The sequence below is a fragment of the Harmonia axyridis genome, chromosome 7 (genome assembly GCF_914767665.1).
Source record: "Harmonia axyridis chromosome 7, icHarAxyr1.1, whole genome shotgun sequence".
Lineage (NCBI taxonomy): Eukaryota > Metazoa > Arthropoda > Insecta > Coleoptera > Coccinellidae > Harmonia > Harmonia axyridis.
This window is the reverse complement of record NC_059507.1, coordinates 26,332,844-26,360,725: the sequence shown is the minus strand read 5'-3', so window position 1 is coordinate 26,360,725 and position 27,882 is coordinate 26,332,844. Positions and strand designations below refer to the sequence as shown.

General features: G+C 33.6%; 3 protein-coding genes and 1 long non-coding RNA gene across 6 annotated transcripts in view; 1 reads left to right on the top strand and 3 right to left on the bottom strand.

Annotated features, from left to right (window-relative positions):
* The first annotated feature begins 2,850 nt into the window (after positions 1 to 2,850).
* Positions 2,851 to 27,882, top strand: part of LOC123685178 (protein mothers against dpp-like) — a 149,920-nt gene continuing 124,888 nt past the window's right edge. The window contains exons 1-2 of the mRNA XM_045624797.1: positions 2,851 to 3,209; positions 5,003 to 5,116. The gene's annotated coding sequence lies outside the window, so the exon portion shown is untranslated. The remainder of the gene's footprint in view (positions 3,210 to 5,002; positions 5,117 to 27,882) is intronic.
* LOC123685216 lies at positions 18,408 to 18,689 on the bottom strand. The gene is made up of 2 exons (XR_006748269.1): positions 18,634 to 18,689; positions 18,408 to 18,570 (listed from the first exon to the last, which is right to left on the bottom strand). It is a non-coding gene; the product is annotated as an uncharacterized LOC123685216 (long non-coding RNA).
* Positions 22,367 to 27,882, bottom strand: part of LOC123685200 — a 54,032-nt gene continuing 48,516 nt past the window's right edge. The window contains exons 8-12 of one of the 3 annotated variants that reach the window (XR_006748267.1): positions 24,111 to 24,161; positions 23,962 to 24,006; positions 23,786 to 23,857; positions 23,166 to 23,204; positions 22,367 to 23,061 (exon numbers count right to left, since the gene is read on the bottom strand). The gene's annotated coding sequence lies outside the window, so the exon portion shown is untranslated. Of the gene's footprint in view, positions 23,062 to 23,165; positions 23,205 to 23,785; positions 23,858 to 23,961; positions 24,007 to 24,110; positions 24,162 to 26,538; positions 26,757 to 27,882 lie in introns of those variants that run through there. The other 2 variants (XR_006748268.1, XM_045624818.1) reach the window with 2 other exon arrangements.
* LOC123685370 lies at positions 22,937 to 27,575 on the bottom strand. The gene is made up of 8 exons (XM_045625023.1): positions 27,564 to 27,575; positions 26,511 to 26,756; positions 24,793 to 25,492; positions 24,111 to 24,161; positions 23,962 to 24,006; positions 23,786 to 23,857; positions 23,166 to 23,204; positions 22,937 to 23,061 (listed from the first exon to the last, which is right to left on the bottom strand). The coding sequence occupies exons 1-8, from the start codon at positions 27,573 to 27,575 to the stop codon at positions 22,937 to 22,939; spliced, it is 1,290 nt and encodes a 429-aa protein (XP_045480979.1).

Sequence of the window (27,882 nt, the reverse complement as noted above, 5' to 3'; positions counted from 1 at the left end):
ATGTCTAAAAACCAGGTGTATGGACTGATTAGCTTTTGTTTTGCCAATTTTGAGAATATTAGTTAAGCTTCGTTATGTCAACTGTAGGTAGCGCCATCAACAAATTAAGATTCTTGTTATTTATTATTTATGAGTTTTGTGCCATTATGTACCTATATATGTATATCTTTCATTATAGTTATGATCTATGGAAGCAATTCTTGTATTGAAAGACCAATAAACTCTCTCTCTCTCTATTTCAAATATTTGAATTCATTCCAGTAAACGTTTCGTGTTTTGTTTCACGACTTTGCACGATCATACTCGGTTACACATCGCTTTTGATTGGTCAGTATCGGGTTTTAATTAATGTAAATCAAAATCAACGGAAAAAGATCGAAATGACAAGTATAACATTGCGGCGCCGCCACGAACTAAAACTAATATTTTCAATTTGGTCGAATGTCATTGCATTCAAAATTTGAGGAGTGCATACACCATGGTTTTATACATCTTAGCTAAGATGTCTAAAAACATGGTGAATGCACTCGTCAAATTTTGAATGCAATGACATTCGACCAAATTGAAAATATTAGTTTTAGTTCGTGACGGCGCCGCAATGTCATACTTGTCATTTCCGTTGATTTTGATTGGATACATTAATTAAAACCCGATACTGACCAATCAAAAGCGATGTGTAATCGAGTATGATCGTGCAAAGTCGTGAAACAAAACACGAAACGTTTACTGGAATGAATTCAAATATTTGTAATAGAGAGAGTATTTCAATTACAAGAATTACTTCCATAGATCATAACTATAATGAAAGATATACATATAGGTACATAATGGCACTAACCTCGTAAATAATAAATAACAAGAATCTTAATTTGTTGATAGCGCTACCTACAGTTGACATAACGAAGCTTAACTAATATTCTCAAAATTGGCAAAACAAAAGCTAATCAGTTCATACACCTGGTTTTTAGACATCTTAATCTTACCTAATACCTACCCTCATTAGCCAGTAGTCAGTCATGTCATTTCTAGGAACATAAGAGTGACTGGGAACCAAACCCAAAGGCACCTCATCAAGACCTCCGACATAGCAGCTCTATAAAAATGTTGACAGGGTTTGAAAGTGTTGGAATCAATCAGGGCATTAACGACGTTGAGATATACGGATATTCTGAGGAATAGAATATTCTAAAACAAATTGCAGAATGGGCTCCTATTACAACACGAATGCGAAATTCGAAAACGAGCGACTAAGGACCGAGATTTCAAACGTATGAGTGTTGGAATTGCCTTCTGCAACGAGTATTAGACGATATTTTCTCTATTTCAGTCAAATTTCATTGGCGAAATTCAATAAAAAATTCAGATTAAACATCCTAGTGACATTTGTATTGTATCTTGGCAGTTGGTATGACTGTTACGAAAATTGACAGACTACGGAATTTGAAATTGAATCGTACGTTTCGAATTTTTAAATAATTTATAATAACGCATTAAATTCTTGAATTATGTCTGACGAAATCGATTTATCATCAACAGAATTAAGAGAAATTTGCGAATAATGCTGCAAATCATTTCACTAAATTCAAATTATATTACTTTGACAAATGACTTGTGTTGAATTTTGATAGGATTGGAAGTCTGGGTAGACAATCACAAAACGAAAAATATAACTGAAGACAATGTGATGAGTTCATTTCAGCACTGTTTTTAGAACTGTAATGAACTCATTACGATATTGAAATAGAGAAACTCTATTATATTATTAAAAACTAGTATATTTTGCAAGGAGGAATATTTGGCATCCGCTCAACACGTCCACAAAAGCTCGAATTAGAGGGCGATGGTTTATAGGCATCTTAGTAAGCACGAAGGACACACAAACGAATCCCTCAGACATAGAATGATAAATATAAACAAATAAATAATAAATGTTATTATATGTCTATGACAAATGACAAATCCCAACCGCTCGCAATTGGAAACTTCGAATAACTAAAACCCCTCTAATGGATGAACCAGGAGTAACCAAGCATTACTTCTTCTGTAAGTTAAGCACCGATCTAACTAAACGAGTATATTTGTAGCACGATAATTGGAGTTCCCAATAGCTATAGTTCCTGATTCATTATTTGAGTTCAGTTCTCTCAATATCTTATCATAATATCACTTAATAAATGAAAGAATAACCGAATCGAATTCGAAATATTTGAAGGGTCGATTGGAAAAATTGATTTTTGCTATATTTTTAGAGATTTTTCTTTTACGAGAACATATTTTCCAAACGAATCGAGTTGTTCTTAAAGTGAGTTGATCATTTATTTTTGATTCTAATCGAGATTTCTTCAGAATATTAGATGAACACGCACTTCTCCGTTTTTTTAATAATTTATAGTTATTATTATATATAATATTATTCTTTAATAATTATAAGTTCAATAAAAATTATATTTTTAAGGCGAGAATAGAAAAATTGCTCCAGAAAAAACGTTATTTAGAATGAAGTTTTAATAATATAAACAAAAACACTCTAGAAAGAGATGAGTAGACGCGGATGGTTTGAGACGGAGATATTTCTGTTTCAGTGCGACACACTTTTTTATGTATTTTTTATCTAAGAGCCCCTTCCAATTCATTTAGAATTCTCTGGTGTCCACACCTAAGATGTTTTTATGTACATATTCTAAGCATCTTGGCGCGAAAAATGCAACGCGGGAATCTGTTTCGGCCAATAGCCATACGCCATACAGCCTCTCCTCAGTCTCCTCAAATAATGTAACCAATCATAGAACTACCCCCCAAAAAAACTTGGGACTTGGGAGAAACGTCCGTTAATTTTCCATTCCATTCCATTTCATCGGCAGAGTATGACTGCAGTGTAATTTTAAGATTAAATAATGAAATTCATATTCAGTAATTCCATATATAATTCTAAAGTTACACAATTATGATTATTGCTTTGTCTTTCTCGGAATTTACATTCATATTTCGTATGAAACGGTGGTACAGTAGTTCTCAAATCTTCAGTAGTAGTGCCTAAAAAATTCCTAACGGATTTCAAGCGGTAACTTAAATTTATATAATCTATTTCAAAAAGACCCAATTGTTTTCATATATGGAATTCGATTTTACAATTTATTTAGAAAATTAATCAGTGCCAGTATTTTCCACGAGGATCATGGCGATAATCATGGCGAGGATTTCAAAACGTGGTGAGTATAATTATTTTATTTCAATGCTAAGGAGGTTTATTATAAGCGAATTGGCAGTGTGGTCGTCCCGTTATGAAGGAAAACAAAATTTTCAATCTGTTGTTGAATTGATCCCCTTTGGGTTCAATTCAAGTTTTTTTTTCGAATTTACTCTCAGATGAAACTAATGAAATCAAAATGGAATCATTCAAACTCTCCAGTACGTTACTTGTATTTGCGCGTTAGGAGTAGCCAGGGAACGAAACATATTCAGAATAAAAATCACAAGTTCTTCAAATGGTATGTGTAGGTAGGAATTTTTCTATTGAAATATTTTTTGATGGAATTATAACAATAATGTTTATTTGACTCGAATTTTACAAATGGAGTCTAATTATTACAAATGGATGTAGTTAGGTAGAAACCCAAACTAACCGAAACTGCAATAAGACATTAAAGGAAGTCCATAACATATGTGAAGTGTCTTGAAATCAACGTTAAATTAATCAAAAATTACATAAAATTGCAATACTACAGAATATACAATTAGATAATTGAATCGCATAATTTCCCATCAATTTACAATATTTATTTAATATTTTACAATACTATCTTGGCAGATCCAAAATTAAAACTAAAGATTCTAATACCTTTTATGTTATCTGTAAAGTGTTAATCTATTCTTGAAGTAAGATATAAAAGCCACCGTTGAACAATGGTTCTAGACTAAGTTGAAAAATGTAAGATTCTCAGGCTACTTCATAAGAGTTGTAAATAACTCAATGCTTTTTTAAGCAAAAATTTAACCCCCTAAAACCCACACCATTTATTTTCAATGATAAAATGAACTCTGAAAATTGGAGTAAACATGATTTTTTTTGGTGGAATGTAAGTCACTGAGGCTTCTTAATTGGAATACTAGAACCCCTGATTTAGTCAGGCAGATATTTACCCACTAGAAGCTACCATTAATTTCAAAGATAAAATCATGAGGTAAAAAATTGACATGGATTCGTTAGTTGTAGGTAGTTAGGTTGTAGCGTTACTTCATATATTCATGTTCTGGTTCCGGATAGATATAGACTTTCGCGAAATGTAAATAAATATTGATCTGAATAAACAAGTGGTTTTTGTTGTTTGATATGTTCCATTTTGGAATATTGATATCAGGCTCATGACTCAACCAAAGAACTGAGCTCGGTCATTGTTGAGTGTAGTTTTTAAACGGCTACAAGTTAACTTAGTGAGAATGATACTAATACAACTCCTAATTTGGCCCATCTTCATTATAGATACTTATTTGGAATTCACCCATATTGCCTTTACTTTTTCATAGATATATAAATATCTTCTAAGGAGGTCTGCTAAGGTGGGATGCCAACTTATCTTATTCTAGTCTGCACTCCAATAGTGATAGCGTCCCCATCTCACAATGGATATTCTTGGTTATAATCCAAATTGAGTATCGAATGTAAGAATGAGAATAACAGGTCGGCAAGAACGAAACTCAACACTCAAGGAATCAATATCAGAACGAAAAGTATATGCAATAGAGACTTTCTTGTTCAATTCTTTAACACTTTGTCTGTACCAAAGAGTTCCCCTGATTCATAATTCTATATTATTAACGTTGCTGAAAGAACAGTTGATATTATTTTATTTCTTGACCGATATCTGGTTTTCTAAACTTATGTTATAATCTTATACATTTACATGTAATTGTGTATATAAAATAATATAAGATGTATTCAATTCAAAATTATAGTATAGTTTGCATAACATTGTATAATTAAAATTATGATTTATAATTACAGGGTGAAAACGACTGGCTTCCGCCTCGGAAATGGTTTCAAGTTATCCATTGGGCTTGGAGTCCTTGGCGTCCTTGGCAACTTCATATGAATATTCTCAGGGCAATCAACGCAGTGGTGAGCAAAATGTAATACAGTGGACTCTTGTTAACTCAAAACACCACGGGACCAAGATTTTTCGTCCAGTTTCTTATAGTTTGACATAGGCGTAGTTTGAGTTATACAGGTCATTCTTGATTAAATTAGATTCACAGAGGTAATGAGATATAGAGGTAAACCAAATGAAAATTCAAGTTATAGAGATGAAGAATAGTGATATATGTTCCCTATGGTAGGAGTAGATCGTATACATATTTGATGAAATTACTGAAAAATTAATTGACAATAGAAAATTTCATAATGAAATAGCCTAACGACTCTCTGTGTTGACAAATGCCATTTGACAAATTCTGAATATTTTAAGAGTTTCTCTGATGGTGAAGATTCAGATTACAAAACGTCAAAAAAGTTAATTTTCAAAGTGTTATTTTTGGTTTCGTTTTAGGCAACTTTTTTTCAACCTGACAACTCCTGACAAATTATTGCAATTATATGCGCAGGAGCATTTTATTCAAATTTTTGGAGCTTGTTTCAGCAATTGAGAGTGAAAACTCTAAATAAGTTTTTCGTAAAAATTCCTATCTTCTGAGAGGTTTCTCAGAGGCTAAGGAGATTCGGGATAAAAACATTAAACAAAACATATATGTCCTACAGCCGTTACAAATCTAAACAAAATTTAACTCTATAAAACCTCATGATGCAATTATTGCATCATTAAATACGCTCGATTCACCGACTGGGTTGGAATTAACTACCGACCTCGAGATATAGAGGTAATTTTGTGTGTCTTCCACTTATAGCGGTAAATATGGTAAAATATATCCGTGAAATCATTTCGAGTTATGCATGGAAATTCTTTGGGTTCAGACAGGTTTTTTCAAGGGGACTAAAAATAATTCGAGTTATCGAGGATCTCGAGTTAACGAGGTTTGACTTAACGAGAGTACACTGTATAATGTTATTCCCAAATCTTTTTTGATTTAATATTTTCTTTGGCATGCCATTGGCAAGCCCAGAATGATTGATACAACTTTGCCATTTGTGATATTATTGTACTGGTAAAGCTATTCAAAATGCTCTGTGTATTTCTGTAGTTTTTCTTTCCTTGCTAGTTCAAGGTATGTTATTTTCATGGCGCCATGATTGATGCTTAGATTGATCTGTTTTACTTGGAAAGTTCTTGATGTAATATCTGATATATTGTAATTTTTACTTTAGCATTTATTTTCTTTTTAGCTTAGTGACTGCTTGCCTGTAATATATTTATGGGAGGAGAAAATGGTTAATTATACAGGGGGGTCCACGAGTAACTAAACATAGGTTCATGGCGAATCGATGGTACCGAGAGGAATCAGAAAACAACAACAAACCTAAGCCTCTTCGTTTCCTGAGATTCCAGGTGATATGTTGATTTCAACAAAACTTTTGGTTAGCCATAACTCCTGAAATGTTCAACAAATTCTTTTAAAATTTAGCAGTCATTGTCATCTCTGGTCATTCAATTGTCCATATGAACCACACCAAAAAATTACAGACAGATATTTTGATTTTTGCTTTCGGGCTTAATGAAACACAACATGAAATATCAATTAGTGGACAATATTAACTCAAAAATTTGTCCTTTAAATAGTGTTTTGCACTAGAATTACACTCAAACCATTCATTTTTTTTCCTAAGAAGTGATAAACTCAGTTTTGAGCCCCTTTACAGCATAGAATTTAATAATAATAATAACTGGTCTTTATTGGTATATAACTATCTATAATAACTGGTCTTTATTCGTACATCTGATTAGGTGAGGTTTAGCTTTAAGTTATTCTTACACCTAACCTCATTACAAAGTATTCACAAAAAAAATACATTCTAAAAGATTTTGGGATAAAACCTTTTTAAATCGAATTAATTTATAATTATGAAGATTTTTTCAATAAGCTTCTTCACTCTCATTGAATTGAATATCCACTAAATGGAAAACCAAATTATGAAATGTGCTGGTAACAATTATTATTATTTTTTTAATGAATTTCTGGATATACTACTAAATGAATTTCTTAGCTCTAACGACTTTGTGTTATTCTTTCAATTACATATTCTCTATTTCGTATTTCCTCCGCGTAGATATTCAGCCCTAAACAAAAAAATCCATACTCATTGAGTTAGGCGACTATGAGATCCTCCTCTGCCAACCAGTGGATCGGGCACACATTATTCCGATGAGTAATCTTATTTGTTTTGGTGCGCTGGAGCGCCATCATGTTAACAAATATTCCTCTGATATTTATGGGGAAGTGGAAGCCTTATTATCAGATAATCCAAATTACTATAGTTGTTAAAAGGTGATGACAAAAATGAACTATGTACTCTTATAACTATTTAGTCAAACGTAACAAATATGAGATCGTAGATCAGTCATTTCGTTCCTGCATGACGACGGCATTCACCTCCATGGTATTTCTCTTGGTGCCCCTCCTCGAGGAGCTCCCCGACTTCGTGGTTGTCTAGGAGTAGGAGAAAAGTCGAATCTCTCAGGTGGGCTCACACTCCTAGTGCTTCCACGGAAAACAGAACCTAAAAATTTATTGTCGTTAATACTTCAGCTAACGTTTATATAAGATCTGTGATGGGAATTGCAACATTTGAAAGCTTTTAGATTTTCTTTTGCCCATAAATGTTTGGTAAATTGTTCATATGCCAAATAATACTCGTAACTGCAAAATTTTAGTCTCGCAATTTCATCTCCTTGTTGTAAGATATGAATGAACCTTTCGCAAATAGTACGAATGCGTTTTTTATTTACTTATATCTTAAATTATTTTTGTTTTTGGTATATTATTTGAACATTTTTCTATTTATAAACGGTTTCTGCGGAACTAATGAAAAACACTATTAGAATGACAAATCTTTGTTGGAGAATTTAATAATATTATCAATTAATTGATATTTCATGTTTTATTGAACGTCAAAGCAAAAATCAAAGCATCTGGTATATAGTTTTTAGGTGTGGTTCATATGACAATTAAATGATCTGATATGACGCTGTCATAGTTGAAAATTATTCATTGTTTGGTTTTGGAGTTATGGCTAACAAAAAGTTCTGTAGAAGTCAACAAATCACCGTTTATCTCAGAAATGAAGAGCCCTTAGCCCATAATTAATTCTTGTTTATCTGGCTCCCCTCAGCATCATCTATTCATCATTAAACTAAGTACAGTTGGACGACCCTGCATACTGCGTTATCATGTTGATCTTTCATGTGCTTCAACAATACTCTGATTTTAGATTTCGCAGTTTATGCTATATTATTTTCTCATGGGTAGAATTTGGCTCTCAAATATAGCACGACTTGATCCGACTTGAATGTGAAGGGTGTGAAAACTGCTATGGTTTCTAGCAATGATTTTACGTTTATGATATTATTAGAAAAATCTGTTCTGTGAGCTGATACTATAATCGTTGCTGGCGATTTTTTAATTTTAATTCATAAATTGATTTCTGATATGAAAAATTAATCAGAAATGATAATACGATAAAAATAAATTATTTATTTATTTCAATATAAAACTGTAAATTAAACAAAGTTTGTTAACACAGAGTACAACTATTAATTATTGTACTATTTCATTTCTCATATATTTTTACAATTCTACTTCAAACTTGTGGTATCTTTCTTCTTTTTTGAGTGGTTGCGTGACTCATGTATTTATTGCAAATTACTTCGGAAGCTTTATGATCGGGCATAAATTTATTCATTTTGCAATTAATTTGTTTTGAGCTAATTATGTTGTCTATCGTCGGCTAAGAGTGTAAATCTGCTATGTCCATAATGAACAATTTTACAGGACACCAAAAAAACCGTACAGTAAGTGTTATAATAATAATAATAATAAGAGAGTTTATTCATGAAAATACATTCAATAAACTCTATTGAATGTATTTTCATGAATAAACTCTCTTATTATTATTATAACACTTACTGTACGGTTTTTTGGTCTCCTGTAAAATTGTTCATTATGGACATAGCAGATTTACATACAGAAATACATTCAATAAACTCTATTGAATGTATTTTCATGAATAAACACTCTTATTATTATTATTATTATTATTATTATAACACTTACTGAACGGTTTTTTTGGTCTCCTGTAAAATTGTTCAATACGGACATAGCAGATTTACACTCTTAGCCGACGCTATAACAATGATACAGTGTCTGCAAAGTGTTTCTGTTTCTGTTGATATTATTTGTAATTTTTGTAATATTTTGTAAGACACAATCATTCATGTCCAGAATATCATAATATACTAGTGGAATAAATGGATAATGCCCCATCATCGATAAGACTCCAAGAGCTTGTAAATCTTGTCTTGGAAAGACGACAACTACTCCCCATTAATGTGGGAGAATTTGAAGAGTGGAAGAAAGGAGATCGAGGCTTACGATACCATGATGAAAGTCCACTTGGATACCATTATGAGTCCTCCTGGTAATGCGTTGCAAATGCCCAACTTACCTTTTCAGCTCCAAATCCAGTTGACCTCCAAAAATACCACATGATATACAACATTAATAATAAGTAGAGAAAATAAATTAATATAAATATAAATTAATACACAAGTGGAATAAATTAAAGGATCAAAATAAAATTCGAAATTTTTAACGGTTTTTCAAATGGCTGTATTTTCGATAACAATGGTCGTTTTTCAATTTGAAAAAAAACTTTTTGAAGCTTGAAGTTTATAGTTTGGAGATCTCACGAGGAAAAAATTTTTCAAGCAACGTGTACCGCTTAATCCTTATGAATACAATATCTGAAATTTTTGCGAAATTTTTTCAGTTTTCATTTATGGCATTCTGATTTGGAAATTCTTATTCCAACTTAACCACTATATGGAAGAGATACCTTGTTCATTCAGCTTCAATATCCTTTTTTCGAAATTTCGATGCGAGCACTTCTCGCAGAAATATCGAATTTTGAATTGAAAAGGACCTTTTTGTCTTTAACCATCAATATCTCACCAATCAATGATTGCACAGAAAATTTGAGGGTTGTTTTGAAATCTCGAATGAATTCTCTACAAGAAGTAGCTATCGGATTTTCGGAAAAAATTTCTTTTCATTCTCTACATTAATTTGAAAAGTGGATAAAAAAGGGCTTTTGGAGGTTTTTTGAATAATCAAGCGCTGAATTGAAAATATCGAAAATACCATCAATGTTGAGTATATTTAATCCATGGATCTGTTTTTTGTTTCATTCGATCGAATTTTCAAAAAATTAAAGGATCACGATTGTCGATTTGAATGTTCATGATCCTTCACAAAATGAAGAAACAAAATTTTTTTTTGCTGAATTTTTATCAATAACAGAACAGAACAATAACAGAATTTATGAAATGCATTTTTTTTAAATCAAAAAAAAATTTTTTTTCATTTTCAATTTTTTTTTTATTGACTTCAAATGAATCAATTCAACATTATCATTTCTCATGTCATTCCGTAATTTCATTCCATGATTATTTTTGATTTCCTAACATGGTTAGAAGGCGAGATCCTTCAATTTTTTGAAAATTCGATTGACTGAAACGAAAAAACCGATTGAATTGAAATTCTCTGGGATTTTTGAGGTAATATTGAACTGTAAAACGCATATTCAACATTGATGTTTTTTACACCGGTGTGAAGCTATCCACATCCACAAGTACACTCCGAGCCGAAAGTAGGGTCCAAGCAAAAACTGGTATATTTATGATTTTCAATATGGAAATGGATGGTAATTTGTTATTTGACTCAAGCAATATAGATTTCATATTATTTTTTCTATTATTGAACATTTTTTAGCCATTCAGAGGGTTGTTAATGTTGTTATCGGGGCCGTTTCTAGGTAAAAATTCATAACTTTTCTGCTTTCAGTATGTGGTGCATAGTGGAAAACTGAATCAAATGACATACCTCATATAGTTTGTCAGGCCTCGGGGAGGGGGAAAAATGCCATTTTGGGGGTATTTTCTAGATAAAAATTAATAGCTTCTTTTTGAGCGAGTACCGTGTTCTGCTTTTAGTTTGTGGTTAACAGAGGAAAACTGAAACAAATGACATACTCCATATAGTTTGTAAGGCCTCAGGGAGGGGGATACTTAGATTTTGATGTTATTTTCTACTAAAAAATTCATAACTTTTGTTTGAAAGAGCCCCCGGGAGGGGGGAATCTGCGATTTTGGGGGTATTTTCTAAATAAAAATCTATAACTTTTTTAAATGAAGGAGTACCGTTTTCTGCTTTCAGTATGTTATGAACAGAGAAAAACTGAATCAAATGACATACCCCATCTAGTTTGTCAGGCATCGCGGAGGGAATAAACTGTGATTTTGCGGGTATTTCCTACTGAAAAATTCATTACTTTTTTTTTTGAAAGAGTACCGTGTTCTGATTTTAGTATGTGGTAAACAGAGGTAAACTGAACCTAATGACATACTCCATATAGTTTTTCAGGCCTCGGGGGAGGGGGAAACTGCGATTTTGGGGGTATTTTCTACTAAAAAATTCATTACTTTTTTGTTTGAGAGAGTACCGTGTTCTGCTTTTAGTATGTGGTGAACAGAGGTGAACTGAATCAAATGACATACTTCATATAGTTTGTCAGGCCTCGGGGAGGGGGAAACTTAGATTTTGAGGTTATTTTCTACTAAAAATTCATAACTTTTTTGTTTGAAAGAGTACCGTGTTCTGCTTTCAGTATGTTATAAACAGAGAAAATTTGTATCAAATGACATACCTCATATTGTTTGTCAGGCCTCGGGGAGGAGGGAAACTGAGATTTTGGGGGTATTTTCTAGTTGAAAACTCATAACTTCTTTGTTTGAAAGATTACTGTGTTCTGCTAAATCTTCTCCACATCATACAGTAATGCAAAGATACTACACAATAATCCAATAATTTTTTTATTTTTTTTGCGATACTCTTCTAAATTTAAAGTTTTTGAAAGTGGTGAACCATTGACGCACTGTCAACAAAATAAATCATGAACCCCACAGTTGTAGGTATCTGTTTGTTTTATATTATCAAGATTAGTTTTTTTCCAATTGATTTCGACCGAATAGTTTTTTTATGTGCTCATACTTCCTCAAAAAAAAAAAATGAAATGGCTCGAAATATTCATATGCATTTTTTGATGAATATCCACGGGATCGATATATTATAAACTGCTTTTCACTTATCTCAATTAGTAGAAAATACCCCCAAAATTGCATTTTCCCCCCCTCGAGGCCTGACAAACTATATGGAGTATGTCATATGTTTTCCTCTGTTTATAAGATACTGAAAACAGAAAACGGTACTCCTTCATTTAAAAAAGTTATAGATTTTTATCTAGAAAATACCCCCAAAATCTCAGTTTTCTCTTCCCCGAGGCCTGAAAAACTATATGGAGTATGTCATTTGATTCAGTTCTCCTCTATTTATAACATACTGAAAGCAGAAAACGGTACTCCTGCATTTAAAAAAGTTAATAATTTTTATATAGAAAATACCCCCTAAATCGCAGTTTCCCCCTCCCCGAGGCCTGACAAACTATATGGAGTATGTAATTTGAACCAGTTTTCCACTATTCACCACATACTAAAAGCAGAAAACGGTACTCCTTCATTAAAAAACAAGTTATGAATTTTTACCTAGAAACGGCCCCTATAACAACATCAACATTTAAATTAATGAATGGCTAAAGAATGTTTACTAATGGAAAAAAATGTGAAGAGTCTGTATTGCTTGAGTCAAATAACAAATTACCATCCATTTCCATAGTGAAAATCATAAATATACCATTTTTTGCTTGGACCCTACTTTTGACTGGGTGTACTTGTGGATGTAGATAACATCCGTGGTTTTTTCGCTATTTTCAATTCAGCGCTTGATTATCCAAAAATCCTCCGAAAGCCCTTATTTCTCCACTTTTCAAATTAATGTAGAGAATGAAATGGATTTTTTCCGAAAATCAGATGGTTACTTCTTGTAGAGAATTCATTCAAGATTTCAAAACAACCCTCAAATTTTCTGTGCAATCATTGATTGGTGAGATATTGATGTTTAAAGACAAAAAGGTCCTTTTCAATTCAAAGTTCGATATTTCAGCGAGAAGTGCTCGTATCGAAATTTTGAAAAAAGGATATTGAAGCTGAATGAACAAGTTATCTCATCCATATAGTGGTCAAGTTGGAATAAGAATTTCCAAATCAGAATGCCATAAATGAAAACTGAAAAAATTTCGCAAAAATTTCAGATATTGTATTCATAAGGATTAAGCGGTACACGTTGCTTGAAAAATTTTTTCCTCGTGAGATCTCCAAACTATAAACTTCAAGCTTCAAAAAGTTTTTTTTCAAATTGAAATACGACCATTGTTATCGAAAATACAGCCATTTGAAAAACCGCCAAAAATTTCGAATTTTATTTTGATCCTTTGATTTATTCCAATTGTGTATCAATTTATATTTATATTAATTTATTTTCTCTACTTATTATTAATGTTGTATATCATGTTGTATTTTTGGAGGTCAACTGGATTTGGAGCTGAAAAGGTAAGGTGGGCATTTGCAATGCATTACCAGGAGGACTCATAACGGTATCCAAGTGGACTTTCATCATGGTATCGTAAGCCTCGATCTCCTTTCTTCCACTCTTCAAGTTCTCCCACATTAATGGGGAGTAGTTGTTGTCGTCTTTCCAAGACAAGATTTACAAGCTCTTGGAGTCTTATCAATGATGGGGCATTATACCGGCGTGAACTTGGCAGCCACTTTTCAGCAGCCGAATTCATTCCAGCAGCCAAACGACCAGTGGCGTCGGTAGAATTTGAAACTAACGAATCGATCTGTTTTTGAGGTGCAACGCAAGAATTTGCTTTTTGAGTTTACTTGAACGACTTCAGTCAAGTTTTTATGACATTTCAATGCACAAAATAATATTATAGATGAACTTGAATTATGCTGATCAATGAAACGACGGGGTATATACAAGTATTTTCACGAATGAAACCTTGAAAAACGTTTAGCCAAGTTGATATTTGGAATACTTACTCTTCAATAGAAACAGAATAAGATATCCGAAGCACATTGATTTGCAGGCCGTCTAAGGGGTAGTGTACACTTATGAATTTTTCGAAATTTTCAAAAATGACCCTGTCAAAAATGTTTAGCCAAGTTCATATTTGGTATTATTACTCCTTAATAGCTAAAGAATAAGATATCCGAAGCACATTGATTTGCAGGCCGTCTAAGGGGTAGTTTACACTTGTGAATTTTTGGAAATTTTCAAAAAGAACCCTGTCAAAAATGTTTAGCCAAGTTCATATTTGGTATTAATACTCTTAAATAGCTACAGAATAACATATCCGAAGCAAATTGATTTGCAGGCCGTCTAAGGGGTAGTTTACACGTGTGAATTTTTCGAAATTTTCAAAAATGACCCTGTCAAAAATGTTTAGCCAAGTTCATATTTGGTATTATTACTCCTCAATAGCTAAAGAATAACATATCCGAAGCACATTGATTTGCAGGCCCTCTAAGGGGTAGTTTACACCTGTGAATTTCTCGAAATTTTTGAGAATGACCCTGTCAAAAAAGTTTAGCCAAGTTCATATTTGGTATTATTACTCTTAAATAGCTACAGAATAACATATCCGAAGCACATTGATTTGCAGGCCGTCTAAGGGGTAGTTTACATTTGTGAATAAAAAACTATTAATTATCAACAAAATATTTTTATAGAATTGACTAGACTTTTTCTATAAATAAATTGCTTTTTGGCAGGTGTTGTTATGCAAATGTACAAATGAATGAATTCCTTCGAATTATCACTAATGCCAGTACAGGCTGGCATATTTTCTATAAATAAATTGCTTTTTGGCAGGTGTTGTTATGCAAATGTACAAATGAATGAATTCCTTCGAATTATCACTAATGCCAGTACAGGCTGGCAAGAGTTTCATCAGAAATTGACACTAGGAGTAAAATATGTCTCAAAAAATTCATGGAATTTTCTACAGAATTTACTCGTATACCTATTGTATGAATGGATCCGAGACACAAAGATTAGGGACAATAGTATTGAAATATTTAGTAATTTTGATATATGAAAAATATCTCTGTAAACATATTCTTATCAATTACTGATAAATTTAAGGAAATTTATGCTATATTTTCAAGTGCTTTACCAATAACAGAAGAAGTTAATAATGAATTGAATACCGATAATAATTCATCGAAGGATACAGAAAATCTAACACAAGAAACATTAGATGAAGAAGTATGTTTTAAATTTTCAAAGAACAAGTAATATAATGATTGATAATTAATTAATGATCGTTCAAGGTCACTTGTTGATTCGGCAATTAAATCCAATTAAATCTGAAAATTACTTATTTATAAATCATAAATTTTCAAACAAACTGCAAATTTTTATCCAGCAAACCCTTTTTTGTTGTATATATTCTCTATGTTTATGGAGCTGACCTGAATCTCATAACTTTCTATGTTTAATTATATGACGTCTTTTATTTATATTTTTTCTGATTTAATATTTGATAACTAAATTCAAGTGATCATAGTATAGATAACAATATATACTAAGTTTCATTAGTGACTAATTATTTTTTGATTGAAAAAATCCATAACAGTATGTTTAGGGTAGTCTATAGAACAAGGAATTATATCTTTCTGCAGATATCTAAGAACCATCCGACTGAATAGAGTGATTTAAATAAGCTCACATTTTACGTTATGAATCATCATCTGTTGAAGCTAATTTTCACACCACTTCCGAAGTATTGCTTTAGGCGCGTTACATTTTATTTTTGTCCTGACGGGACACCACCCATACATACCATATCAGAGTTCGAAATGTCAGCCGTTTGCATCTAAAAAGGCGCGAGCTCTCCTTAGAAGGGAATGTCTCACATTCTCAAGGAGATTTGGATTGTCCTTGATTTGTTGTCCCGCATTTGCCACACGCGATCTCAGTTCGTTCACATTATTAACTGCAATGTAAACATGCTGCTTCATGAAACCCCAAAGGAAAAAGTCGCATGGATTCAAGTCTGGTGACTGGTGACCTTGCAAACATTTGTGGATACAACAAGATGGAGCTCCTCCAAATAGTTCCAAAGCAGTAACAGAATGGCTCAATGACAATGTCAATGGAAAATGGATATGGCGATACGGACCAGTGCTTTGGCCATTCTGTTACTGCTTTGGAACTATTTGGAGGAGCTCCATCTTGTTGTATCCACAAATTTTTGCAGAACAAGGATAGGTATGTCCTCTAATGAGTCGTCTAAATCATTGTGTAAAAAATGTAGATACTCAGCTGAGGTTAATCTAATGGACAATTCCCTTGGTCCAATCAGTTGGTTGTTCACGATGCCTGCCCACATATTCACTCCGAAACGGTGTTGGTTGACTTCTCTGGTTGCATGGGGGTTTTCGTCAGCCCAGAAATGGGTGTTATGGCTGTTAAAAATGCCTTCTCTTGTAAATCCTGCTTCATCTGTGAACAGAATATACCGCAAGAAATCATTGTTCTCAAAATGAGAACATTGAGAAAATTCAATTCTCTTTGGTAGATCTGTCGACAATAAAGCTTGTACCTTTTGAATGTGGTAGGGGCACAATCCTTGATCTCTCAAGCTGCGATCCACCGTAGATTGCGATATGTTATATCGCAATGCGAGACGTCTCGTACTTGTTTCGGGGTTGTGTTGCACGTAATCTAGAACATCATCCATTGTCTCATCCATTGCTCTTAATAATAATAATAATCTTTATTCACAGACATATTGATACAAAGTGAATAATTTTAACCCATCAACATTTTACATGGGGCGTCAAAGTAAAATACAAGTATAATATGCTAAACATCCCGAAAGATAGAGATCAATAAGTTAAAATATAAATGTACAAAAATATAGTTTAATAAGATGACATTTAAGTATATCACAAACATCACATTGAATCACAAACTATTCAAAATGGCTTGACCAAAATTCATCCATAGTGTAGTATGCTTTTTCATATAGAATTTTTTTCATTTCATTTTTCAGCTTTTTTTTTTCATAATTTTGAGACATTCAGGAATTTTGTTATATATTTGGATGGCTTCATGATTTATGCTCAGCTGAGTTGCTAACAGCCTGTGATATGGAGTTGAAAATTTCCCTGCATTTCTCGTAGTCTTGATCGCATTCGGCCATTATCCACATTATCACGTAATCCTTTGAACAATCCTCTCATTTGGGTGTCTTCTATTTGGAAACAGTATAATAAAATATTAACAGAAGTCATAATATGTCAAGTTACCGTACGCCCATAAGTTTGCCATCTGATGATGGTTTCATTATTTCCATGAATATACAAACTAGCCCTGTAGCTTTCTGAGGAAAGCCAGAAACTAATTTTTTTGCATTCAATTCGTACTCGCCTAGTATTACGACACCTCAGTTAAGAGTATGTAAAGTTACTCCCGGGACACCCTGTATCAAACACGAAATGGCTCATTTTAATAATAATAATAATATTTATTTGCTCCATCAAATATGTTACATGGAAAGTCAGGATATACAGGGTCTTTCACGAGGAACCTCACCCATATTTATACGGGAAACTACTGAACGTATTTTCATGAAATTCAGCACTTATAAGTATTTCACGATGCTGATGAAATCTAAAATATTTTCAAGGCATGAGCACCTCCGGTTTTTCCGGAAATGACGTCAACTTCCGTTTTTCAAATTAGAACACCATTTTTTCATTGCAGAAATAGATTCCTTAGAAAATTTCAAGTTATTTTGATGTAACATTTTTCAGTTTTGGTTGGAAAATTCTCTCTGAGCGGGAAAATTCGAAAAAAAAATCGAAAATAGAGCTCCGCTGAAACAAGAATAACTTCGAGGTTTTTGGATGGAAAATTTTCATTTTTGGGATTTTTCAAGATGTAAGATTGATGTATCCACTTCAAAAATCGAAATCGCGATTCATGATACAGGGGGTGAAAAAATCGCTTTCAAAGTTAGGGATGATAAAATTGTGAAAAATCAATTTTTTCAAATTAGAACACCATTTTTTTATGGCAGATATTGAATCTACGTTAAAAAATAATGTGAGTGTATGCATCACACCCTTGCCCTAAAATGGATATTTTCTGAGTTATTCACAAAAAACTGTTTTTCGTCTTGAATTTTCAGCTATTTCTTTTCCCTTCACGCCAAAAAGATGAAATTTTCAGGAACTGTTATTTGAACCATGCTGTAGATTTTTCACCCCTTCTTGAAACCGACTTCAAGTTACTATTAGGAGAACCATGGCAAACTCTCGCAGTTTTAACCAGAGAAGATGCTCAAAGTTTTGACCGTTAATTTCTAGACATTTATTTATACGTCTCAGGAATGCTTCGTGCGTTGCTCTTCTTATTTCATCGGGAGGAAGAGATCTGCAAAAGTGTTTAAAAACCAAATTGAGTTTCAAAACTATGAATCTAAAAATCTAAACAAACCTGAACGCATTTCTGACTCGTTCTATGCAGTCCTCTTTATCAGTCAGGGGAGTAGACAATATTTTTTATCCTACCCCAAACATAATAGTCTAAAGGAGTTAAATCGGGAGAACGTGGTGGCCAAAGATGTGGACCATTGTTCGCCAACCATCGATCTTCAAAAAGCCTGTAGAGGATATTTGACACATTGAGTGAATTGTGTGGAGGCGCGCCATCTTGTTGATACCATAAGTCATTATGGTTCTGTACTAGCGGCTCAATTATTTGAGTCAATATGTCAGAATATCTATCTCCTATGGGAGAACATTTTTTAAATAATGCAAACATGTGTAGTGTTCTATCTTACCAGTTAAAGTCCCATCATAAATGTGAACATCGAGAATTGCATTATTTTTGATGGCGCAAAAAACATTGAAACTCCAGGTCTCTTGAAAGTTCCATTGTCTGAAGTGGTGGTTGTTCTCTTCATCCCAATAATGACTGTTATGCCTATTGAAAGAACCATTCTTTGTGAATTTAGATTCATCTGTCCAAATTATACAGTCCAAAAAGTTTTCATTCTCTTGAAATCGAATCATCATAGCTTCGCAAAACTCTGTTCTCCTGACGAAATCAGTTTCCTTCAAATGCTGTAGTATGTCCTCTAATGAGTCGTCCAAATCATTCTGTAAAAAATGTAGATACTCAGCTGAGGTTAATCTAATGGACAATTCCCTTGGTCCAATCAGTTGGTTGTTCACGATGCCTGCCCACATATTCACTCCGAAACGGTGTTGGTTGTTGACTTCTCTGGTTGCATGGGGGTTTTCGTCAGCCCAGAAATGAGTGTTATGGCTGTTAAAAATGCCTTCTCTTGTAAATCCTGCTTCATCTGTGAACAGAATATACCGCAAGAAATCATTGTTCTCAAAATGAGAACATTGAGAAAATTCAATTCTCTTTGGTAAATCTGTCGACAATAAAGCTTGTACCTTTTGAATGTGGTAGGGGCACAATCCTTGATCTCTCAAGCTGCGATCCACCGTAGATTGCGATATGTTATATCGCAATGCGAGACGTCTCGTACTTGTTTCGGGGTTGTGTTGCACCTAATCTAGAACATCATCCATTGTCTCATCCATTGCTCTTGATCGCATTCGGCCATTATCCACCATGTTGATAGCGAGTGTTCCATGATCACGTAATCCTTTGAACAATCCTCTCATTTGGCTGTCTTCTATTTGGAAACAGTATAATAAAATATTAACAGAAGTCATAATATGTCAAGTTACCGTACGCCCATAAGTTTGCCATCTGATGATGGTTTCATTATTTCCATGATTATACAAACTAGCCCTGTAGCTTTCTGAGGAAAGCCAGAAACTAATTTTTTTTGCATTGAATTCGTACTCACCTAGTATTACGACACCTCAGTATGTAAAGTTACTCCCGGGACACCCTGTATCAAACACGAAATGGCTCATTTTAATAATAATAATAATATTTATTTGCTCCATCAAATATGTTACATGGAAAGTCAGGATATACAGGGTGTAACTGAATAAGTGTAAAACATTTAAGGAGGTGATTCCTCATCGAAAAAAAGATAGGATCTTTCATATAGAGAAACTTCATTGGAGCATCCCTTGTTAAGATACAGCCCCTTAAAGGGGGTACATAAAATTTGTATAACAATTTTTTTCACAAGCACTGAAAAAGTTACAATATTGAAATTAACCTGACGTTTTGTACTACCAAAAAGACACTTAGCCAGTAATTTATTTGGTTTACCCCATGGTTGTAAGGGGTGAAAAACGCAACCCCTAAAATTTATTTCCAATGTAACTTTTTGTCTTATTATTTGTTTACCATTTAAAAATTTATTTCCGATAGCCTGTTTCATTCTAAACAAAAAATGTCTCTTGGGTTTTTTGCCCAAAATAAACCAGTAAGCAGCAAAACATTATTTTACGAACAACTACAGAGATACATCGTCATAAATGCGAACTGGATTTATTGTTATTTTGTAGTTAGTACCTGCATTAAACGATTAAAGGGTAATAAACAAAACTAAGTTATTAATAACAAAACACACAACATGTAGAAATCATAGTGGATGTTTAATATGTCTACCTTCAAACATTACGCATGCGTCTAGACGTCGGCGCATTGAGCCACGTATTCGCTCAAATATTCCTGGAGTCTCTCTGATTACCCTGCACGCATCGATGATGCGGTCCTCTACATCGCGAACAGGAGTACGATATACCAAATGCTGTGAATGGCCCCAAATAGAGAAATCGAGAGGATTGAGATCCGGGGATCGAGCGGGCCATTTATGTGGTCCTCCTCGACCTATCGACTGATTTGCATATGTTTCAGTTAAATGCTGACGTGCTACTTGACTAAAATGGGCGGGAGCCCCATCATGCATAAAAAACATATCCCTTCTGACGCCCAAAGGAACTTCCTCCAGCAGTACTGGATGCACTTCTCTTAAAAATTGAACGTATGCCTCACCATTTAATCGAGGAGGTAGAAAATGAGGCCCAATTAAATCATCCCCAATAACTCCGAGCCACACGTTAAGAGAAAACTGTTCTTGATGGCTAGTTTCGACAATAGCGTGAGGGTTTTCATCAGCCCATATGTGGTAATTATGAAAATTAATAATCTTGTCCCGAGAAAAACTACATTCGTCTGTGAATTCTATCGTCTTCAGAAAGTCACAATTTCTTCTAATCATTTCCAGCATCCAATTGCAAAATTCAAGACGGTTCGGAAAGTCTCGCGGTAACAGTGCCTGTACTCGTTGCAGATGGTAAGGGTATAAGAGTTGTTCCTTTAAAATTCGAACTACCGTCATATGATCAACATTTAGCTGGAAAGCAATCTTTCTAGTACTGGTAGTAGGTTGTTCTTCAATCAAATTAAGTACTGCTTCCTCAAGCTGTGGTGTTCGTATTTCTCGATGGCGACCACAATCCTGCGTTCTTTTGTCGAATGAACCATATTCTCGTAATCGTTGATGAAGTCGAGCAAATATTCTATGTGAAGGATGCTGCCGTTGAGGATACATTTCAGCATATCTTCTAGAAGCTTCTAACCCATTCCCCTGCGACAGACCGTAAACGTAATGCATATCAGCCATTTCCTCATTTGTGTATGCCATTTTATTAACAAGTGAATTATTAAAGTAACAAATTAAGAACAGAACAACAACACACAATTAGTATTAATTCAATTTCGAAAAATCCCAAACTGACAGCGTCATACCAATTTAATTGTCACTATCGCTAATAGCGACCTACTAGATAGATTAGTTTCGTATTTTCGCATTTATGACGATGTATCTCTGTAGTTGTTCGTAAAATAATGTTTTGCTGCTTACTGGTTTATTTTGGGCAAAAAACTCAAGAGACATTTTTTGTTTAGAATGAAACAGGCTATCGGAAATAAATTTTTAAATGGTAAACAAATAATAAGACAAAAAGTTACATTGGAAATAAATTTTAGGGGTTGCGTTTTTCACCCCTTACAACCATGGGGTAAACCAAATAAATTACTGGCTAAGTGTCTTTTTGGTAGTACAAAACGTCAGGTTAATTTCAATATTGTAACTTTTTCAGTGCTTGTGAAAAAAATTGTTATACAAATTTTATGTACCCCCTTTAAGGGGCTGTATCTTAACAAGGGATGCTCCAATGAAGTTTCTTTATATGAAAGATCCTATCTTTTTTTCGATGAGGAATCACCTCCCTAAATGTTTTACACTTATTCAGTTACACCCTGTATAGATACTAATATATAACACGAGTTGAACAACAAACAAACAAGTTTAACAATTGTATACATTGTTATGCACCAAAAACAGAAAGAAAATTTGAGGAAGTTGTACAAAAACAAAAAGTACAAGCCTTTAGACCTCAGACCCAAGAAGACCCGTGCTATCAGGCGTGCATTGACCAAACATCAAATCAGTCTGAGAACCCCTAAAGAAATCAGGAAAATGTCTATATTCCCCCCAAGGAAATTTGCACTTAAGGCATAACCTGTAATGTAAAAAAAAAATATAAAACAAACAATGTAAATAAACATTACGATTACGATCAAGAAATTCTCGCACAGAATAAAAACAATTATCTTTCAAAAAAGATACTTTCTCCCTCTTAGATCTTTCAGACAATCTGGTAACCTATTGTATATCTATCAAATCATGGGAACCTATTTTGAAAGAATTAAGGAAAGAAACAAAATTGTTAGACATTTTCATGAAGAATATTATAATAAATGTGAAAGGATCATTGACTGAAAGTAATTTTTATCATGTTGTTCTTGAGGCTGGATCCTCCGCCTCCGCCCATGTCTCGTTTGTCTCGTTTTGGAAGGCCCGAGCGGGCTCTGTCGAAGGGCCCGCCTCCTCCAAACGGGCCCGCTTTGAAGGACCAGCTAGAATAAAGAAAAACAAGATATCAGCTATGAATTTTTCTTGATATGAATATGATATTTGAGAAACCAGATTTAAAAGATAAGAATGAAATATAGAAACATACCTTGTTCAATCCTTGTCTCCGCCTTTCGCTTTGATGGGGCTATAATGAATTTAAATGTTTCAATTTTCATTTAAACTTCAAATATTATTTATTAGTAGTTCCCCATTTCAACTTTCATGAATGTATTGTCACGAATAAACTGAATCGGATATTCAAATATCAAGATTTTGAAAAAATTAAATCAAATCATGGGAACCTATTTTGAAAGAATTAAGGAAAGAAACAAAATTGTTAGACATTTTCATGAAGAATATTATAATAACTGTGAAAGGCTCATTGACTGAAAGTAATTTTTATCATGTTGGTCTTGTATTTTATATCCTAATGAAAATAACTCAAGGGATTGAAATGATTTCAACAATCTATATAAATTTTAAGCAATATTATATAGTATCGAATCTCACTTAGGTACAGGCTATATTTAAAAAAAAAACCGTAAAATTAGAATTGAGCAAGTACAAGTTGTAGATAGTAGAAAAACATAGAGGGAAATACACTGAAAAGACACTGTTCTGATCTATTTAGTCTGGGAGACCCTCCCCTTTTTTCCAAACCCCTACAATTTTAATATGAAGATAGACGAATGACGGTTAAATAAATCAAAAAGACATGAAACCTACGTTGAACAAAGGCGGCCGCGGGCCTTTGGGATGGGCCCGCCTCCTCCATTCTGGCCCGCTTTTGCGGACAGGCTAGAATAAAGAAAAACAAGATATCAGCTATGAATTTTTCTTGATATGAATATGATATTTGAGAAACCAGATTTAAAAGACAAGAATGAAATATAGAAACATACCTTCTTCAATCTCCTCCTCCAAACGGGCCCGCTTTGGAGGACCAGCTAGAATAAAGAAAAACAAGATATCAGCTATGAATTCCTCTTGATATGAATATGATATTTGAGAAACTAGATTTAAAAGATAAGAATGAAATAGAGAAACATACCTTCTTCACCCCCTGCCTCCGCCTTTCGCTTTCTTTCCCTTCTTGATGGGGCTATAATGAATTTAAATGTTTCAATTTTCATTTGAACTTCAAATATTATTTATTAGTAGTTCCCCATTTCAACTTTCATGAATGTATTGTCACGAATAAACTGAATCAAATATTCAAATATCAAGATTTTGAAAAAAAAAAAATCAAATCATGGGAGCCTATTTTGAAAGAATTAAGGAAAGAAACAAAATTGTTAGACATTTTCATGAAGAATATTATAATAAATGTGAAAGGCTCATTGACTGAAAGTAATTTTTATCATGTTGGTCTTGTATTTTATATCCTAATGAAAATAATTCAAGGGATTGAAATGATTTCAACAATCTATATAAATTTTTAGCAATATTATATAGTATCGAATCTCACTTAGGTACAGGCTATATTTAAAAAAAACCGTAAAATTAAAATTGAGCAAGTACAAGTTGTAGATAGTAGAAAAACATATAAGGTAAAAGCACCAGTTATCGTCTTCTTCTTCTTCAAGTGCCATATCCGCGGCGGATGTCGGCAACCATCATAGCTATCTTGACTTTGGAGACAGCGGCTCTAAAGAGATGTTTTGTGCTGCATCCAAACCACTCTCTCAGATTTCTCAGCCATGAGATTCGTCTTCTTCCTACGCCTCTTTTGCCTTCTATTTTCCCCTGCATTATTAATCGTAAGATATTGTACTTCTCGCCTCGCATTATGTGTCCCAAATATTGTAACTTTCTCTCCTTGATGGTACGTTCAACTTCTTTTTCTCTACCGATTCTTCTTAGCACCTCGATGTTGGTGATACGATCCTTCCACGAAACTCTCAGAATTCTTCGGTAGGTCCACATCTCGAAAGAGTTAAGACGCCTCATTGCATCTGCATTTAGCGTCCATGCTTCCACCCCATAATAGAGCACACTGTGTACATAGCATTTTGCCAATCGCAGTTTGAGATGCAATGTCAGATCCTTGCTGCACAGGACTTTTTTCATTCTTATAAAGTTGGAACGAGCTTTTTCTATTCTAGTTTTTATTTCTGCGGTATAGTCATTGTTTTCTGTTATAAGTGTTCCTAAGTAAGTGTATCTTTTTACTCTTTCGACCTGCTGACCCCCAACCAGCAGTATTTCGTTTGTGTCATTGTTCTTGCTGATTTTCATGAACTTGGTTTTTTTGACATTAAGAGAAAGTCCGTACTTCCCGCTACATCTTAATATCTTGTCCATAACTCTCTCTAAATCCTTCAGACAGTCAGCTATTATTACGGTATCGTCAGCATATCTGATGTTGTTGATCAAGACTCCATTCACCTTTATACCAGCTGTCTCACCTTCCAAGGCTTCCAGTATAATTTGCTCCGAGTACGCATTAAACAACAGTTATCGTCAGTTTAAGCCAATTCACAGATTGATATTTCTAGTAAATCTACATCACGATTACAAAAGATTTCAAAATGTTGATATATTCTCCTCAGAATCTTCATTTTATGAAAGATACAAACTTTATCCAATAAAATTATGTTAAACCAAAGATATAATCAAAATAATAAAATTATAGGATTTTACCCGGTAATCGTCATATCCAACTTAGACCTATCCTAGTATTCGTCACAGCAATGTCGGAATGACCGTCAGTCAGAAAGGATAAGGAAATTGAATCAATAAACTATATGAAAAACAGACAATCATCGCAAAAACGTTTTATTCTAATTTTTCTTTATTTGCAAAGTGAACAATTAAACTTCTTAGGACTCTTAGAAACTCCAGCGCATATTTCATGGATCCAACATTTGCAGGATAAACATTGTATCATATCTTTCTCAGGTTCCTCTTCACATATTTTGCAATATCATCTTGAGGAAACATTTGTTTTTCTCTTCGTATCCTTACACAGCTTCTTTTTTCCTGCTATTTTCTTCTCATGTTTTTTGTTTGCAGTTTCTTCTTTTTTTTTTCTTCAATTTTTCTAATTTTGTCTTCTTTTTCCTGTTCTTTCTTGGAAAAATACTGTTGCCATTCCATGGAAGTTGCCACGGCAGGCACCTTTTCTTTATTTTTTTTTCTTTGAGGATTCGAACTTGTGGTAGATGTGGAAGGCCAATATAAAGTTTTTTTAAAAGGTGTTGGAAATTCTTCCATTATTGTAGATTCTTTTATAACGGCTTCTGATGGTGGTGACTCGCATGTTGGTAGTTTCCTTAATTTTTCTTGTGAAGGCTGGTTGTATAGTGTTGCAGAAAAATCACTTTCCTCTCGATTTTCCTGTTTTTCCAAGTTGGGTTCTGCCATTTGGAAATTTGTCTTGCTTTCCTAATTGTTTTGATAATATTTGAACGCTATCTAGAAGTTGTTCTTTAGTTACTGGAAAACGAACAGATGCTAGATGAAGGATCCATTTTTCCAATAACATTTCCTCTTCGCTGGATAAAATGGAAGGAGGTCCCATTTTTCTTATAATGGGTGTTTTTCCTCTTAATTTGTCTGATAATGTCATTCTTGGTACTTTGAAAGCCTTCGCGGCTGAATAGATAGACATTCCATTTTCAACAGCCAAAAGAGCTTCATGCATATCATTTTCCGAATATCTGAACCGCTTTGATTCCATTTTTCTTGCGTATATCTGAAAAAAATCAGAGTTCGTCAGGTATAAGTCTCTATAATCGTCATAATATTTTAAGCTTTTCAATTCGACAAGTCTTTCATAAAACACTATGACGATTACTGATCCTCGTAAACTTTGGAATTTCAGCATAATTATACGAATAAGAGCTAAGTTATTGTGTTTGAACAAAGTTGTTTTATGCAACTTTGATCTTAATGATAAATGTCCCAGTATTCGTCAACTTCGACGGTTACTAAGACATATTCTATATGTGATGTACCTGTGTTCGTCACACTAGAATTACTATGTTTTTCGGTAGTTTACTTACCGAATTTCATTAGCTATAACATTATTTGTTACTTTATTCCCGAAATAATCAATAAAAACTTCATTTTACGGTATTGGGAATCTATAGTAGCAATAATAATGTTACCACCTACCTTAACAAAATTGCTTAGCAAACACTGTAAACCTGTGCTTTCTCAAACTCGACTTTTTCAACCCTGTTAAAACAACAGTGTTACCCACATTATTGTAACTAAAGTAGATAACACAAAATAATCACATTTTGAATTTTAAGCATAATTAATCACTTAAAAGCTAGATGTCTCTAGATATTTAATAAAACGGAAAATTGTGTAATTGGGACGAATACTAGATCACTGACGATCACTGGTTCTTTTACCTTAGGGAAATACACTGAAAAGGCACTGTTCTGATCTATTTAGTCTGGGAGACCCTCCCCTTTTTTCCAAACCCCTACAATTTCAATATGAAGTTAGACGAATGACGGTTAAATAAATCAAAATAAGACATTAAACCTACGTTCAACTCCATATTCAAATGAAAATCTGGGTCTCTAGCCCTTTGGGAATCAAAGGAAATGAATAGGCAAATATATTGGCCAGAAAGTGAGCGTGAACGCCTTTTATCGACCCCGATCCATTCTATGAAACAGAAAAATGCTTCTATGAGAAAGAGTTTCGGGGGAGGGATAGGACTCAAAGAGAAATACTCTGGCGGAAACATCCAGGGATGGATCATCACATTGAACATTTCCTTAGAAACTTTAATATTGCAATATCCAAAAAGTAAGAATATGCTTCACCTCGCCTGAAAAACACGCCATTGCAAGCTAACGCAA

Coding starts and splice junctions, on each gene's coding strand:
- LOC123685370 (XM_045625023.1), bottom strand. Junction 25,493..26,510: donor GGATCCTTCATCTAGCATCT/GTTCGTTTTCCA, acceptor GCGTACTCGGAG/CAAATTATACTGGAAGCCTT. Junction 24,007..24,110: donor GGAGGCAGGGGGTGAAGAAG/GTATGTTTCTCT, acceptor TCTTTATTCTAG/CTGGTCCTCCAAAGCGGGCC.